This window comes from Sorex fumeus, unplaced genomic scaffold, assembly GCF_029834395.1.
Source record: "Sorex fumeus unplaced genomic scaffold, SorFum_2.1 ptg000044l, whole genome shotgun sequence".
Taxonomy (NCBI): domain Eukaryota; kingdom Metazoa; phylum Chordata; class Mammalia; order Eulipotyphla; family Soricidae; genus Sorex; species Sorex fumeus.
In genome coordinates this window covers 71,058,126-71,076,020 of record NW_026606101.1, presented here as the reverse complement: position 1 = coordinate 71,076,020, position 17,895 = coordinate 71,058,126, and the positions used below count along the sequence as shown (strand labels likewise).

The window sequence follows — 17,895 nt, the reverse complement described above, 5'->3', positions numbered from 1 at the left end:
AAGAGGAAACGGGCTTGCTTGGGACAGGCTGATTTCAGAAGCCCAGCAGCCGGCGAGCGAGCCAGGCGTATCTGAAGTGGCTTTTTTTTCTTTCCTTTGCATGATGGGGTAGGAGGCTCACACGTTTGGCTCGTGAAGGTTCCATGGTGCCTGTTTTCACGTTGCTTTTAGCGTCAGCCCCGAATTCTGGCCTTGGGAAGGCAGCGTGGGGCAGGAGGGGAAGGAAGCATGCGGTCCCCTGGTCTGTTGAGTTCGCTTCTTGCAGGGACCACCTCAGGGCCAGACTCCAGCTGAGTCTGTCTCTTCTGCTGGCAGTTCTTGCTGATGAACTCTCCGGGAGAAAACCGTTGTGTGCTGCTGAGTTTGGAGCTAGAAATAGAAGCGCTGCCCAGAGAGGCACCTTCGGTGTGGGGAGGGTTGTCCCGCCCTCAGTCGAGATAAGATCCCTGAACCAGAAACGTGTTCACTGCAGATGCAGTGACTTGCTTTCTGGTCAGTGGTTAAGTCACCCTTTCCAGCTTGTTGTGTCGCCAGATGCTTAACTGTGTCTGCTCGGAATGAAGTTAGAAATGGAAATGAATGGGAGTGTGCTTGCTTTCTTGCTTTCCTCAGTAGAACTAGAACTTGTGTTGGTTTACATTGACTTCTGGCTGTCTGTAGGAACAGGGGGACTCATCAGGAGAGATCTCAGGGCAGCCTGGCTGTCCCTTCGGGAACACAGCAACGAACCTTTCAATGGCATCTGGTAGAACCAGAGCAATCACCCAAAGGCCCAAACTTGCAGGATTTTAAAGTTTGCGATAAGGAAACCGAAGTTGAGCAAAGATGCACACATGCGCGCGCGCACACACACACAGACACACACCTCTGTATGCCACAGCGTCTTGGTCCATGGCTGGGAATACGGGCTTCCCTCTCTTGCCATTGTGCCTGTTGTTGCACACGAGTCATATATTGGATATAGGGTTGATACCTAGACTATCAAGAACTCTCCATATCAAGATATCAAGAACTCTCCACACAGCTTAATAGGAGCCCCAGCGATCTGCTGGAAAGCCAGGCAGGAGCATCCTTAGGCAGAATTCCACACGCAGAGGCCGTCAGAATGCAGGCAGCGATGGTGCTGCCAACCCTGAGTGCTGCATCTGCTGCCACCCACCAGCGAAAGGGGCAGCAGCAGGAAGAGATGGACCCTGGCAAGGAGGGGGTGAAGTGAGCCCTCCTGCACCGCTGATGGACGGGAAGGCGTGTCAGCTTAGCCACCAGGGAGAGCAATGTGGAGATTCCTCAGAACGGCCCAAATCGCAACTGTGATTGAGATTTCCCCTTCTCGACATCTCCCCACCGCATGTGGAGAGGGAGGAAGTGGGATCTGTGCACGCACACTCACCTTTATCCAGCTTCACTCCATTACATGTGCTTGAAGGCACACATACCTGTGCGCCCAGACCCACCCCCCCATGCTGCAGATAGAATTCAGGGCGCCAGGAAATTATGATCATTTAACCTGGAACTTTGAACAGGCCTCCTGAGCTGTGCAGAGACATCGAGGGCACAACTCCACCTTGATTTTTTAAGAATTATTAACATAATTTTATTTTAGCCACTTCTCAATCAGAATTAACTAGATCAGTATATGTTCAACACCCTTAAACATAACATTTATGTAACATGTTTTTGATATATAATCTAGAGATATATATCTATATAGAGAGAGAGATCTATATATATATTGATATATATCTGCATTTAAGTGTAAAAATTTAATAGATTCAGACAAATATAGTTTGGAGCATCTATGACAATAAAATATAAGCAATTTAATCTCCATGAAATGTTTTAGTTCGTATCTAAAAATGCTTTTGACTTCATAGTCAATTTACGCCCCCCCCAGTTAAGGAAATATTAATTATGTGTTCTTTATTAGATTTTTATATGTACTAAGTAATTCAGTCAACCACACCTTAATTATTCTCTTTGCCAGTGTTTCAGAGGAGCTGGTTTAGTAGGCTTGATGGCTTCCATTCTACATTATTCCATGGGGCTTCGGTTGAGTCAAGTGATTCCAACCTCCATCCTTTGATAAGTGTTGACTCTCACCACCTCTGGAAAATGCAGGCTGCCGTCAACCACGATGTCGAGCAACGATTGGACACTTTACAACAAGCAGTACTTTGGGTCCAGGGGCGGGTTGATATCTTAGAGCAACAAATGAGACTGTTTTGTGACTGGAATAGCTCTTCTTTCTGTGTTACCCCCCATAGATATAATGGGTCTGCTCATTTTGGGACAAAATCAGATACCATTTGCAAGATCTGAAGGGAAATATGTCTTTAGATACTCTCGCCCTTCAGGATGAGATTGTTCGAGTGTTTAAGGATAAACTCCCAGGAGTCCAGTATGAAAACTTAGCCCAGGGTATTGCGGATGCCTTACAGGGCCTTGACCCGAGATCATGGTGGCAAAGCATTACCCACGCTATTGGTAGTGCTGGCACGGCCTTATTAATCATGTTCATTCTATTGGTTATAGGATCCTGCCTCTTTCGGAAAAGACTAGCTGATACTGAGTCCCTGACCCATCGGAACTCTTATGATCTTTGGCGTTTCGTAAACAGAAAAGGGAGCGATGTAGAATGACATTGCTTTGTCCTTTCTCCCTTTCTCCACAAGGAGCTTAGGTTTATCAGGTGACACCCATCACAGTGCTCCCGAGTCACTCCCATTCCTTTTTTTATCTGTAACCACTTCTCTGTGCTCTCTTCCCCAAACAGTTAATCAGCTTCCCCCCCCCCCCCAATCAGTGTCTGTTCATTTGTAAGGTCAGATCCTTCTAGGACACTGAAATTGTATTGTAAGTTAATATTGCCTTTCTCCTCTCCTTCTGTCTTTGGTTGGTATTTCACACAAACCATCCCTTGTTCTCATATCGTACTCTCAAGCTAAGACATTGGCAGTTGGAAGAATCTCTCTGAGTCCCATAAGACCTTTTCTGTGTCTGCGGCAGGGAGAGGGTGGTCTTGAGGTGGGCCTGGGGGGCTGCCTCATCTTCTGCTGTGTGGCTTTGTGATTGGAGACTCGACACGCGCGTGTGTTTCTTTGATGGCACTGTGGGCGCAGTGTTCCCCCTGCAAGACGCAGACGCCAGGTTGCCGTGGATGCTGACTGTGCTCTCGTGTTTGCCCCGTAGGAGACGAGGGCCAGAGGTCCAGGAGGAGCAAGCAGGAGGTGTTCCCCTCCCTGGAGGCAGTGTTCACCAAGCTGCAGCTCCTGTCCTACTTCGATCAGCACCAGGTCACCTCCCAGGTAGCCGTGCCACGCTGCGCCTGTGCATGTGGGTTCTTTGCCTCCTTTGAGGAAAATCCGGGGCTGGAGCGGTAGCACAGCAGGTAGGGTGTTTGCCTTGCAGGCAGCTAACCCGAGTTCGATTCCCAGCATCCCACATGGTCCCCAAAGCACTGCCAGGAATAATAATTCCTGAGTGCAAAGCCAGGAATAACCTCTGAGCATCACTGGGTGTGACCCAAATAGCAAAAAAGAGAAAGAAAGAAAGAAAGAAAGAAAGAAAGAAAGAAAGAAAGAAAGAAAAAGAAAGAAAGAAAGAAAGATCCCCTTTGGGGCCAGAGTACACAGTCCAGCGGGGAGGGTGTTTGCCTTGCACACAGCCAACCCAGGTTCAATCCACCGCATCCTATATGGTCCCCCAAGCACTGCCAGGAGTGATTCCTGAGTGCAGAGCCAGGAGTGACCCCTGAGCATTGCTTGCAGGGCTGTTTTGATAAATGTATTTTAAAGAACTTTGGAAGGAAGGTTCTGGGATTGTCTAGGGCGCTGGATGAGGGACCCCATTGCTCTTCTAATTAGAAGATTTTTTTGTCATGATCAATTTTTTTTATTTCATTCATAAACTCAGTTTATGTTTGAAATAACATCAACAGCCTCTGAAATAATCCTGAGTGCAAGGCACTGGTTTCTCTGTCGTGCCTGAGAAGCAGTGGAAGCCTGTTGAGACCTGAACTGAAATACTGTTCAGAGGAAGAGAGGCCATTTGACTGTTTGCTTGGCCAGTGGGTGTCAAGCCCGGGGATGGTCAAGTAGACGTTGCCTGGCAGCTAATTCAGTCTAGCAGTTGCCCTTCGACAGTGAGTGCTAAGTGACCTCTTCACTTATTTCTTAAAAGGACGATAACAGGAAGGAAGTTGTGGGATTTCTGCATGGTGTGGGCTTCTGCTCTCGATAGGCTCGAAGTTTCTTCTAACTTGTTATCGCGGAAATGTGCAAGTTTCCGCTGTGAGAACATTAATGGGGAGAAGGCACTGGGAGTCGTGGTGTCCACTAACGGGGGCGTGTCTCGCCCAGATATCGAACAACGTGTTGGAGCAGATCACAAGCTTTGCGTCGGGCACGTCCTACCACCTGCCCCTGGCCCACCACGTCCAGCTCATCTTCGACCTCATGGAGCCGGCGCTGAACATCGGTGGCCTCATCGACTTTGCCATCCAGGTACAGAGCGGCCCTGCTTCTCGCTGGCTCACTCGTGCCCACCAGACACTGTGTAAAACAAGCTGCTCCCCCAGAACCTTGAACCGTGACCAAGGCGTTTGGAGGCAGCTGTTGATCTGCTAGCTTGCCTTCGTAGCCGTGTGCATGGTTTTCACTGTCATGCTTGTAAGTGGTGCTGTGTACAGAACAATCGCTTAAAAAATGCACAAGGGCCAGGGATGGAGTTCGTGGTACTCAAGGTTAGCACACTGAATGCACGCGAAGGGCCCTGGGTTTTGTTCCCAGCCCCGATCTCTCTGTCTCTGTCTCTGTCTCTGTCTCTGTCTCTCTCTCTCTCTCTCTCTCTCTCTCTCTCCTCTCTCTCTCTCTCTCACACACACACACACACAAACGTGGTAAAGACTTTTTCTATTTTTTCTTTCATTATTTTGCTTAGAAAAAAAGTAAAAGCTTATCTCTTGTCTAGGGAGTCTATTCCAGATAAAGAACCAGAAAACACAGTAGTTCTTCTACACACATTTGAGCTCACATGTTCCCATATGCTGTTGGTGAATAGCAAGAAACCCAAGCCGGCATTGCTTATGAGCTTTGCTTGTGACAAGAAAATCGTGATTGACTTGCCTTGTGTCAAAAATAAATAAAGGGAGATGAATGAGGGTTGCGATTCTCCAGTCTCTGGGGTTGGCATGATAGTGCAATGGGTAGGGCGCTTGCCTTGCATGCAGCCAACCCCTTGGTTCAACCCCTGGCACTGCACCCCGTCCCCCGAGCATGCCAGGAGTGACCCCTGAGCACAGAGTCAGGAGTAAGTGCTGACCGCCCCCAGGTGTGTCCCCCAAAACAAACATCAAACACATGAGACAAACATGGCAACCTACAGTGGGGGCCGCCGTGGGGTTTGAGTTATTAGTTGCACAGCCGCTCCACGTGCCCTGATGCTGGTTTCCACGCCAAGGACCAGCCCTCTGATAAAGCATGAGAACTGAAGCTGCCCGGGTCGACCGGGCGCCTTCTCTGAGTCTGCAGCTACCTGCGTGTGTGCCCTGGGCCGGCTGATGACGAAAGGTTCTTCTGACGGAGCTAATGCAGGGGGCAGGCGTGCGAGCTGGTGTCAGGAGGACCCCACAGAACCACGGCGAGTGAAAGGACGTTTGCCCCGTGCCTCGGCGCCCGTCCCGTTCTCATCCCCTCTTCTCTCCCGTGCAGCTGCTCAACGAGCTGAGCGTGGTGGAAGCGGAACTACTCCTCAAGTCCTCCAGCCTGGCCGGCAGCTACACCACGGGGCTGTGCGTCTGCATCGTGGCCGTGCTCCGGCGCTACCACAGCTGTCTGATCCTGAATCCCGAGCAGACGGCCCAGGTGTTTGAAGGGTCGGTATCGAAACCCTTCTGGGTGGTCTTCACGTACTGTGGCGTGCCACTGACGGCAAACTTTTAATGCAGACTGGAAGAGGCCATCAGTGCCGGTGTCTATTGCAATAAAAAGATACGGCACCGCGGGTCGGGGTGATAGTACGGCAGGTAGGGCTCTTGCTTTGCACACAGCCAACCAGGGTTCAATTCCCAGCGACCCCTAGGGTCACCTGAGCCCTGCCAGGAGTGAGCTCTGAGAGCAGAGCCAGGAATAAGTCCTGAGCACAGCCAGGTGTGGGCCCCCCCTTCATGCCCCCTACCCAAAAGGTGGAGATCACCTGTTCTGCATGTATGAGCTCCTGGGTCCCATCCCTGGCACACCCAACCCCAGTCCCGCACAGGGAAACACTGTCAGAGCACTTTTGCCAGAAAAGCTCTAGCGGGGAAGGGAACTTGCAAAGAAAGCGTATTCTTCTCAGTCAAGTCTCTTCCCTCCTTGCCTGCCCACTTGGCCTCTCCTCTCCCCCACACGAAGACGCCAGTTGGCGACTCGCTCTCCCACCATGCCCCGTGCCCCTTCCTGGCTGGGCACCATGGGGAGCTTGTCATCACCCATTGCTCCAGGTGCGATTTGTTTCCATTTGGGCCGTGAATCCAAAAGCAGGCGAACGGCGAGAGCATGGTCCACTGTCAACTAGGAGAGTCCTTTTTCAGTTATACTCTGTACACAGTAGGAAGGGCATTTGCCTTGCACTCGGCCAACCTGGGTTTGATCCCCGGCACCCTGTTTGGCACCCTGAACACTGCCAGGAGTAAGCCCTGAGCACAGAACCAGAACCACAGATCCTTGAGCATCACTGAGTGCGGCCCCCAAACCAAATAGATATGCATATATGTACATGGGCTGGAGCGATAGCATAGCAGGTAGGGCATTTGCCTTGCGCACGGCCAACCCGGGTTCGATTCTTCCGTCCCTCTCTGAGAGCCCAGCAAGCTACCGAGAGAATTCTGCCCGCAAGGCAGAGCCTGGCAAACTCCCTGTGGCATATTTGATATACCAAAAACAGAACAACAAGTCTCACAGTGGAGATGTTACTGGTGCCCGCTTGAGCAAATCGATGAACAACGGGAGGACAGTGCTGCAGTGCTATATGTACACACACACACACACACACACACACACACACACACACACACACACACTGCTCCAGCCCATTAAGCTTCCTTTCTGGCCCAGTATTAGTTTCTTTAAGGACAAAGGACAAAGTACTTTTTTACTTTCCAGATGATGATAGAATTGGTTAGCACGGGCCATCGGCACTTGATGGAACCATTCACCTCCCATAACTGGTGCCCTGGCTGTGCCTTAGCTGCCCAGTGACTCCTCTGCCTGTCAGTGGACACAGGTCTCGGGGCTGGGCATGCACCAACCGTTTCAACCAGTACCTACTGGGTCACTTACTCCATTGTTAGTGACCCCAGAGCCCTTGAAGGGGCTAGTTTTGGAGGTGCCCCTCGGCTTGTTCCCCCATCTCAATAGGAGACCTACCGTACTGGGTGCAGCGGGGAACTGAAGACGTGAGGGTCCCACCGGCACCTGCTGTGAAGTAGCTCTTGGCGGCCAAGACCCCTCAGTCCCTGAGCCCTCTTTGTAACTCAAGGAATCTGAGTAGGCTGATTCCACAAACCCTTCTCAGCTGGAGTAAGCATGAGTCCGTTGGCTTTATTCTAGTTGTCTTGGGCTGAACCCCACACAAGAAGACAAAATGGTGTTGAGCTCACCTCAGAAAGGGCTGGAAGGAGCACCAGTGTTTGCCTCTCTGATTTTTTTGGGGGGGGGGGCATTGTTTGTTTGTTGAGAAATGCCTGATGTTTTTAATCATCTAAAATTTCATAGCAGGGACTTCAGTGGCACCAGTAAGTTGGGTTCTAAAGGAAGGTACCTTTAAAGGCAGTCCGAAAAAATTAAAAATAAAAACAAAGGGCGTACTAAAAAATGGGTCTACTGCGGCCCTCAATCCTCAAAATGCTTTCCTAAAAAAAAAGAAGACACAAATCAAGGTTAAAGGTGGAGAAAGACGGTCCAGGGCTCACATGTCTCTTATGGAGCCGAGTTGGGTTTGATCCCAAATGGGCCACGAGTGACCCCAGCAGAGGTGGGAGCAGTCCCCCGCCCCATCCCAGCACCAGCTGGTGTAGCCCGAAGCCCACTGGTAGATAAATAAGTAAATGTGGCTAACCTGTTCAGGCCTTCCTGTAGATGTGAACTAAGTACTGAGAACGGAAGCGTGTGGTGTTGAACCCTGTACAGGAATGCGGGGCCCAACTGTGACTTGGGAAAATGGCGCCGTAGTGGCGTGGTACTGACTTGGGAGTGAGACCGTCTCTAGAGAGAAAGGAGGGTTCAGTTCTCCTGTCTCACAGAAACCATAATGGACTGGTTTGGGCTGAACCAGGCAAATGTGATCCCCACATCATAAATTCCTCCAGCCCATGTCAGAACCAGTGCACCTTCTTGGAAATGGACCCCCAATATTTTCTGATTTCAAGAATTGCTCTTTTAGGTAGGAGTGGACTTGGGTTGAATTCATGAGCCTCTTGCCTGAAGGAAGGTTTGCTCTCCCCTTTGAGTTTCTTTTCATGTCCTCCCTCTCTATGTTGCTCCTTCACAGAGCGTTTCTTTCCTAGTCGTGGCACTTCTGAAGTGAAACAAACAAACAAACCAAAAAAAGACTTCTTTCGTATCATCATAGAAAAGCCATCAACATAGTGATTGGTGTCAGGATCTGGGCTTTCTCTCTTCCTCAGGCCCCGAACTTCCCACAGTCCCTCCTGTACATGAGCCTAACTGGGGTTTCGCGTTTGTGTTTTCCTCCTCAGGCTGTGTGGTGTGGTGAAGCACGTCGTGAACCCCTCAGAATGCTCTTCCCCCGAAAGATGCATCTTAGCCTACCTCTATGACCTGTACGTGTCCTGTAGCCACCTCAGAAGTAAATTTGGAGACCTCTTCAGGTGGGTAAAGAGGGAAGGAATGGGATCCTGCCTCAGTGTGTCTGGCTTCACCGACCTGGGCAAGCCTGTGGCATGACACGGGTGAAATGGTCACAGCTCTGCCACGACCACAGATCTGTCTCTCTGCCCTCCTGTTGGCACTCACTGTGCCTGCCTTGCCGTGATTTCAGTCTTGAGGTAAATCAGAAAGAAAATCCCAGGCTGTCTGCACTTGCTCTTAACCCCTTGGCACTGTCCACTGTCCTCCCATTGTTCATCGATTTTGCTCGAGCGGGCCCAGTAACGTCTCCATTTTGAGACTTGTTACTGTGTGTTGGCGTATCAAATACGTCATGTGTAGCTTGCCAGGCTTTGCCGTGCGGGCAAGATACTCTCGGTAGCTTGCCGGGCTCTGTGAGAGGGCCGGAGGAATCGAACGTGGCTCAGCCGGGCTGGCTGCATGCAAGGCAAACGCCCTACCGCTGTGCTCACTCCAGCCCTCGACAAAAGACATCAGGCAGAAAAGAAATTTTCATAAGGCTGGAAAATGTTGCAAGTATCTCTTCAAGAAGTGGCTATGTGTTTCAGGTCACCTCTTCTAGAACGTTTTAAAGGATCATGGGAATTCCCTGTCTACAGAAATGGTGTGGTGATAATCCTTGGCACTCTTCTCTGGTGTCAGAGAGCTTTCAGCATAGTCCCGAGAGCGCTTTGTGATAGGTGACTAGTCCACTTCCCAAGAAGCGCTGACATGACCCATTGAGTTTTATGGCGCATTGAACTAAAGACTGTCCCTGCCAGAGGGACAGATAGTACAGGGTTTAGGCACTTGGCTTGCACTCAACCGCCCCCCCCCCCCCACTGATCCCTGGCACTAAATATGCCCCCCACACCCACAGGAACCATAGTGTAGCTTGACTGTGTGGAGACTCAGGAAACCAACAGTGGATCTGCGGCCTTGGCACTGTGTCAGTGATAACTCTTCAAGAATAGCCACGAAAGAGAAAGACAGCCCCCGGAGAGAAGCTTGAAGGGAGGCGTTTATTTGTAGTTTGAGGTGAGGAAAAGGGCCAAACGAAAGCTGGAGACTCCGAGGTATTTTTGTTAGTCTGCTAATAAAAGGTTTAATAATCGGATCTGCATCCTTCGAGTTGTGTAAGAGGCTCCTTGGCTGCCAAGCCCCGGGCTGGGTTGCGCCCACCTCACCACAAGCCCAGGAAGGGGAAATGACTTCTACCAACAGATGACGCTTCCCCCGTGCTAAGTCAATACATGATGAAGATGCATCATTTTGACCGCAAGCTGTGGGCTGCTTCTAGGACCCTACCCAGCGTTCCCGGTCCCTAGCATGACCCACAAGGCAGCTTGCATCCCCCCTGGAAGTGCCTCTGGAAAGAGCGTCAGAAATGAAACCAGAAGCCTTGGAAGGCCTCGTGTTCGCGACGGCCTCACAGGGCCGGGCCCACCGAGCCGAGCGTCAGTCACGGGCCTCTTTGGACAGGAAAAGTGGACTCTTGGAGAAAGAAAAGTAGAATTATTCTCCTTTTGAAAGGAGAAGCATGAGCACAGAAGTCTAGAGCAGGATGGCCTCGCTCTTGCTGAAGCCTCGGCCCTCAGCGGGTGGGAGATGGGAGGCCCGAACCCACCCGCCACGGGCACTTTGTTCCTGATTCGTTCTTAGAGGGCAAGTGAAGCAAACTAAGCAAGAGGACAAGTGAGAGTGAGTGGAAAGTTGAGTGAAAAATGTGATGAGGCGCCAAAGAGATGGTCTAGCGGGTAGGACCTGGCACAGCCCACCCAGGCTCACGCCCTGGCATCACACGTGGCCTCCTGAACCCCACCAGGAGTGACACCTGAGCATTGTGTGGCCCCAAAACAAAACAAGTAAAAGTGGGCCCTGAGTTAAGAGAAGAAATGGGAGATATTTCAAAGCCCCGAGGATTATAGGTTCTCTCTCTTTCTCTCTCTCTCTCTCTCTCCCTACCTCACTACCTCCCGCTCTCCCTCTCTCCCTCCTTCCCTCCCTCCCTCTCTCCCTCTCTCTTTCCCTCTTCCTCTCTCTCTTTCTCTCTGCCTCTGTCTCTTTCTATCTGTGTGTCTCTCTCTCTGTCTCTTTCTCTCCACCCCGTCCTTGTCCTTCTACCCACCCCCTTCTCTCTTGAACACATTTTGAGTCAAGCTGGCTCTGCATACCCTTTGATGTCTACCGGGGCCGGCTTTTTACCCCTGTGGATTCAGCACACCTCTTTCTGGTGGGACCCCCACATCCTAATTCTGGGCCAGCACCCCAGCTGATTCTCAAGCCACATTCTGCGATATACACTGAGCTCATCAATCTCTGTTCTCGGGGCAGTGACCTTGGCAGCTGTGTAGGGCAGAGTCTGCATCACTCTTCGTTTTAGAGGAGCTTATTCCTGGCTACAGATTTCACACAGTCAAACCCATTGCCCAGAATTCAAAGGAAAAGGAGAGCCCTCGAGTAGAGGTGGTGAACGTTCCTTGCGGATGGGCAAGCCGCTGAGAATGATCGCTCGTGTGGAATCAAGAGGCTCCCTGAAGCTGGAACGTCTGGGAGCCTCTTGCAAAGCACAATGGATACACTAGATCTCATTAAGCGGCAACTTGGCAAAACCTCTCCTGTGCTCTTCAGATAGGTTCTATTCCTGCTAAGAAACACAACCAGGGGGCCAAAGCGTGCAGCTGACCTGGGTTTGATCCCGAATGCTACATATTATCCCTGAGCACTGATCCCTGAGCACAGCCAGGAGTAGCCCCTGAATACCATCGGTGAGGCCCCCAAACCAAAAAAACAAGTGAAAGAAGAAACTCCGCATGACTCTTGAGGTGCAAAAAGAATCTTTGCTCTCATAGGATGCGCCTTTCCACACTGTCCCTTGACCAGAACGCCAGTTTCTTGAAGGCATATGAGGACCCTCTCGTAGTATAAGTGTCACAGGGCGTAGTATGACCTTGGCATTTGACCTTCTCCTGAAGTCTTTATAGCTGGAGATACAAGTTTGTAGGAAGCAGACTGTTTGGGATTAAAATACCAAGTTATTCTTAAGCCATAACATTTTCCATTATTCAGAGACACCTTGGTTAAATTCTTTTTTCCCAGTCATGAAAAATGTGGAGGAGAGTTGGGAAATAAAGATGTCTTTCACTCATTCAGCCATCATTTATTGAGCAACTACTCCATCCCAGGCACTCTGCCCCGGGGACCAATTACTAAGACGTCAGAATGTTTAAAATGTGTAACGTGAATCTTGTAGGACACATTACAGTTGTTTCTGGGATGCGGCCCAGTGCACAAACCCGTGCCTCTTATTCGGAAAGCCCTCGGTTCCATCCCCGGCACCAGCAGTAGAGAAACTGTCCTTGTGTGACGTCCCTTCCGGGTTGGTCTTGGGTTTGTGTTGTTTGTAACTCTGCTTCTTCTAACCTCAGTAGTGCCTGTTCCAAAGTAAAGCAGACCATATATAACAATGTGATGCCTGCGAATTCTAATTTGCGATGGGATCCAGACTTCATGATGGATTTTATTGAGAACCCGTCGGCCCGGAGCATCAACTACTCAGTCCTGGGCAAGATCCTTAGTGACAATGCAGCCAACCGCTACAGCTTCGTCTGCAACACGCTCATGAATGTATGTATGGGCCATCAGGACGCCGGAAGGTGAGCTGATGACCCTGAAATCACCGGTCAGCCATACCACCACTGCTGGGGCGGGGGGGGGACTCTGGGGTGACATTTCACAGTTCCCTTGGCCTTGGTTGACATCTTGGGGGAAGATTTTTTCTTTTTTCTGTTTTTGTTTTTCCATGTTCTTCCCCTCCCAAATTTATCTTTCTATGGGGAGTCTTTAACCTGACAAGGTTTCCTGGCTAAGATCATATACAAGTTATTCATGCATTTGTAAAGTATGTATAGTAGGTAACAAATCATAGAGAGAAATATATGCCTCTCGGAGAGCCCAGCAAGCTACCAAGAGTATCCCGCCTGCATGGGCAGAGCCTGGCAAGCTCCCCGTGGTGTATTCGATATGCCAAAAACAGTAACAATGACAGGCCTCATTCCCTTGACCCTGAAAGAGCCTCCAATCGTTGGGAAAGACAAGTAAGGATCGGCTGCTAAAAATCTCAGGGCTGGGGCGAATGGAGATGTTACTGGCACCCACTTGAGTAAATCAATGAACAATGGGATGGCAGTGATACAGTATAGTGAAAAGACAAACTGACCTGTGGGCTGGAGCGACAGCACAGCAGGCATTTGCCTTGCACACGTTGGACCTGGGTTCGATATCCAGCGTCCTGTATGGTCCCCTGAGCACCACCAGGAGTAATTCCTGAATGCAGAGCCAGGAGCAACTGCTGTGCATCACCAGGTGTGACCCAAAAAAACAGAAAAAGAAAGAAAGAAAGAAAGAAAGAAAGAAAGAAAGAAAGAAAGAAAGAAGGAAAGAAAGAAAGAAAGAAGGAAAGAAAGAAAATGACCTGCATTTTGAAACACTGTGTAGGCCATGGTGCTTAAGAGTCTCAAGTTTTTATGAGGCCCTTAGAAACGTCCACTTGTCAGGCAGATTTGTTCACCGAGCTGAGATCCTGCTGATTGGTATTTTCCCTGATAGCTGTTTGTTGCCCAGTTGTTTTAAATCCTGGGAAACATCGAAAGTCACGTAGCTACAGGTTCTGGGTTATTAGCAGGGGCTGTCGATTCCCTAGATCCTTGAATCTAAGAAGTGCGTGGACTGTGGGTGGGAGTGGAGTGCGCATCATCCCATCATGGCGTGCTCTCTCCTCTGCCTTCCAGGATCAACGACATAGCCAATTTCTCGTCCGAGCTGACGGCCTGCTGCACTGTGCTTAGTTCCGAGTGGCTGGGCGTGCTCAAGGCCCTGTGCTGTTCCTCCAATCATGTGTGGGGGTTTAACGATGTGCTTTGCACTGTGGATGTAAGTTTTCATTTTTGTCGAAAACTCCACTGTACAATGAAGTATTTAGTGAGTGATTTTTAAATTTTAATTTGGTTTTGCTTGGGGTTCTTTACTTTTATTTCCTTTCCTTTTTTTTTTTTTTTTTGGCTCAGGGTGCACGGGTAGTACTCCAGATGTCCTAGTGCCTGGGTGGGGGAGGGTGTTGCTTCTGATGGTACCAGAGGACCCCATGGTGCCAGTCATCGAACCCAGGCCTCCTTCATGCTATACAGGTGCTTTAGCCCTTTGACCCATATCTTGGAGGGTGATTAGGTTTTTTTCTTTATTGATAACTGTCTTTAACTTTGCAAGACACTCCCCCCTCCTCCCCCCCCCCCCCCCCCGCCTTTCACTACCCAAAAGTCGTAAACCAGAATGTGGTCATCATGCATGAAATAAGTGGGGAGAAATAAATAGAAGTGAAGTAGGTATCTGCATCTATATAGCAGAGAGGCTGATCCCCACCCCCCCCCACCACACACACACACACACACACACACACACACACACACACACAACTGTGAGCTGGGATTTTTTCCCCAGGTTCTCTTCGGAGCCCTTTATCCTTTTAACCAAGTGCATTGGGTTCCTCTGGAGCAGTGCTCAGGACTAACTCTTGCTCCGTGCCCAGAGGTCACACCTGGCACGGCTCAGGGTCCAGTGTGTAGCTCCAGGGAGCACACCAGGTCTGCCGCATGTACGACAGGGGCCTTCACCCAGGGACGGGCTCGGCCACTCATTTCTCAAGTTCAACCTAGTGCCTGCCGAGTTGGGATTTTATTATTTCTCTGTCTGCAGAGCTTTGTGCTTTAGAAAACCCACCTCCCGGTGAAAAGCTCCCGCAGTCTCTTTGCTGCCCCAGTGCTTTGTGGGCGACCCTGTCTGGACACTCTTAGCACCTGCTAAAGTCCTAGCTATTTCCCAGCCAGACGAGAACTGCGTGTCTATCTTTCCCCTAATTCCTTTATGTCTTGTTTTTTGCTTCAGTTTTCCTATCCATTGCTTCATCATCTGTACCATTGGGATTAATAATGGCGTGAATCCCGGGGTTATTTTACTTATTTACTTATTTTGCTTTTTGGGTCACACCCGGAGATGCACAGGGGTTACCCCTGGCTCTACACTCAGGAATTACTCCTGGCGCTGCTCGGGGGACCATATGGGATTCTGGGGATCGAACCCGGGTCGGCCGCGTGCAAGGCAAACGCCCTCCCCGCTGTACTATTGCTCCAGCCCCTCGGGGTTCTGCTGTTGACACAGGCGGTCTAGGTCCCTCACAAACCCTGCTCACTCGTACTTAGGATGAGCCTCTTGCCTTCAGACTTGGGAGTCGATTGGAGAGCTTCAGAGCTGGATATGCAACTGAGTCCGGGACATCTAGTTCTTCGGGTCCTGGCAAAGGAACCCGCCAACATAACTGAGAGCCCCGCTCAGTTAGGGGCACCTTAGAGTCTTACCTGGCTCCCCAGTGCTCTGAACCTGAACCCAAGAAAACAAACAAACAAACAGACAAACAAAAAACCAAGAGGCTTATTATGCATCCTGCACATTTTTTTAGGAGCTCCTGGATTTTCTTTTGCTTTTCCAGACTGTGCACTCAGGGTCCAACTGGGCGTCTGCTCCGCTCGCCCTGGGATGAGGGTGGTCCCCATTCTCCGACCCCACCTCCACCCCTCGCAGGCCATGCTGACCCCCATGCGGGGCCCCTGCTAGCCTTGGCGAGCTTTAAGGGCCCCCAATGCCAGCCGCAGCCCCCTCTAGAGTATTGATCTTAGCGCTCAGCTGCCGGGGGGTTAGGTATTAAAACGTGTCAATGTTTTTCTTGAAGGTGAGTGACCTTTCATTCCATGATTCATTAGCTACTTTCATTGCTATTCTGATAGCACGACAGTGTTTCTCCCTGGAGGACGTCGTGCAGCACGTGGCTCTGCCTTCGCTCCTAGCCGCAGGTAAGGGTCCCCAGCTCACCTCCAGGGCGGGCAGGCTGGCGCAGGCCGGCCGGGTGGGCGGGGCCTGGCCTCGGGCAGCCCCAAAGGCACCGCACAGCCACGCCCCTTTCTCCCGTGCAGGTGGGTGCCTGCCTAGCTGGTATTTCACCGCCCTCCCGCGGGGAGCGTTTTTATAAACGGTGGCTTAGCAGGCCGCCCGGGACTCTTCTAGAAGGTGCTAGAAAACTTGCTTTTGAACCCCGCCCCGCCCCTCCTCTCTCTCTAGCTTGTGGAGACGCAGATGCCGAGCCCGGGGCGAGGATGACCTGCCGCCTCCTGCTCCATCTCTTCCACGCTCCCCAGGCCTGCTTGTTGCATCAAGCCACGGGTGAGCAAGGACCAGTGGGTGGAACATTCCAGAAGGTCCTTCCTGAATGGTGCGTGGGCGGGCCTGGCGCCTCTGAGCACCTTCCTGCTGAGTCACGGCCCTCCTGGGTTTGGGAAGTCCAACAGGAGTTAATAAGTCCTAGAGTAGCCCCTCGCTCCGGGCCCCAGTGGTGCAGGTGGGTGGGCCTCAGCAGGGCAGAGGTGGAAGGAGTAAGGCCCCCCGGAGTGTGTGCAGGGCCCCCAGAGATAGTACCGCAGGTAGGGCACTTGTGTGGCACACAGCCAGGCTGGAGGAGGCCCCTCCAGGCTCCCTGAGCTCGGCCAGGAGTGAGACCTGAGTGCAGAGCCAGAGTAACCCCCAAGCATCCCCGGCTGTGTACCAGAAACAGACAAAAACCCAGAACTGTGTGCGTGGGATAACCTGCCTACGTGGACCAAAGCCCCACGAGCATTTCCGCACCCTGGTTGAATGATGACACAGGAAAGTGGAGCGAGCACTGTCAGCCGGGCTGCTGGAGTGCCCCGGAAGCCTCTGCAGAGCAGCTCCTGGCCTGAGGCACTGCCACCCAGCAGGCAGCCCTTCCAGCCCCTGGGCGCAGGTGCAGGCGACAAGGGGACTCTGACCTGCTGGATCCTCTCTCCTCAGGCAAACCCTTCCCGGGCATTAGATCTTCCTGCGACAGACACCTCCTGGCCGCAGCTCACAACGGCATTGAAGTGGGGGCCGTCTTCGCTGTCCTAAAGGCCATCATGATGCTGGGTAAGGGGGCGTGGGTACGGCCCGGGCTGACCCACCACGGAGACCCAGCCCGTCGATTCGGGTATAATTCCAGCTAACTTGAGTAGGAACTTGCTTGTCTGGTTCTGTTGGGGACAGCCAGGCAGCTGTCGAGCCCCTCGGCCAGTCCTCCTCCCTACACACAGCGCAGGCTGCCCGTCACCCCCAGTCCTGGGGGAGTTGGCATGCAGTGCCTTCAGGGGTGGTCTGGGAACCCGGAAGGTTCCTGTTCTGATCTATAAAATGGCTCCATATCCAGTTCTGTCTCCGGTAACGCACCCTGTCCAAGCTGCCCTTTTTTGCCTGGTTCTGCTTCTCATTGGCGTTGAGCAGGGATAGCGCCCAGCCTCCGTCCCGCAGGCCACCAGCCTCCTGAGCTGTCTCCCTGACCACCTGCCCACGTTTATGTGCCAGAGCTCACTCAGGATGAGGGAGACTAGGAAGGCTCACAGCTTCACTTTGCCTCACTTGTACCTTATTTGTACCTGGTTTGTACCAGAATGAGCTTGGGTCTTGACCAAGAAACAGGTGTAATTTCTTAGTATCAAAAATGCTCCCTTTGATTAGAAGAGAAATGATGTAAGGAGAAATATGTATGTATGTAATATGGAGCGATAGCACAGCGGTAGGGCGTTTGCCTTGCGCGCAGCTGGCCCAGCCAAGCTGGGTTCGATTCCTCTGCCCCTCTCGGAGAGCCCGGCAAGCTACCCAGAGTATCTCATCCGCACAGCAAAGCCTGGCAAGCTCCCCGTGACGTATTCGATGTGCCAAACATAGTAACAAGTCTCACGATGGAGATGTTACTGGGCCCGCTCGAGCAAATTGATGAATAACAGGAGGACCGTGACTGTGACCCTAATATGTATGTAAAGAGAAATTGGTTTTTGACTTGTTGTAAATAATATATTTGAGCATTAGCTTTTTCCCTTTATATTTCCGTTGGAGAAGGTTTATTCAGTAATGGTTAAGGATGAGGACAAATATA

At 51.3% G+C, this 17,895-nt stretch overlaps 1 protein-coding gene across 1 annotated transcript in view; it reads left to right on the top strand.

Annotated features, from left to right (window-relative positions):
• The window catches only part of MED12L (mediator complex subunit 12L), a 270,020-nt gene that overhangs the window by 205,895 nt on the left and 46,230 nt on the right, over positions 1 to 17,895 (top strand). The window contains exons 17-25 of the mRNA XM_056121419.1: positions 3,190 to 3,305; positions 4,359 to 4,502; positions 5,709 to 5,872; positions 8,735 to 8,866; positions 12,293 to 12,520; positions 13,655 to 13,796; positions 15,646 to 15,766; positions 16,032 to 16,133; positions 16,779 to 16,892. Coding sequence (XP_055977394.1) covers positions 3,190 to 3,305; positions 4,359 to 4,502; positions 5,709 to 5,872; positions 8,735 to 8,866; positions 12,293 to 12,520; positions 13,655 to 13,796; positions 15,646 to 15,766; positions 16,032 to 16,133; positions 16,779 to 16,892 — 1,263 coding nt within the window. The remainder of the gene's footprint in view (positions 1 to 3,189; positions 3,306 to 4,358; positions 4,503 to 5,708; positions 5,873 to 8,734; positions 8,867 to 12,292; positions 12,521 to 13,654; positions 13,797 to 15,645; positions 15,767 to 16,031; positions 16,134 to 16,778; positions 16,893 to 17,895) is intronic.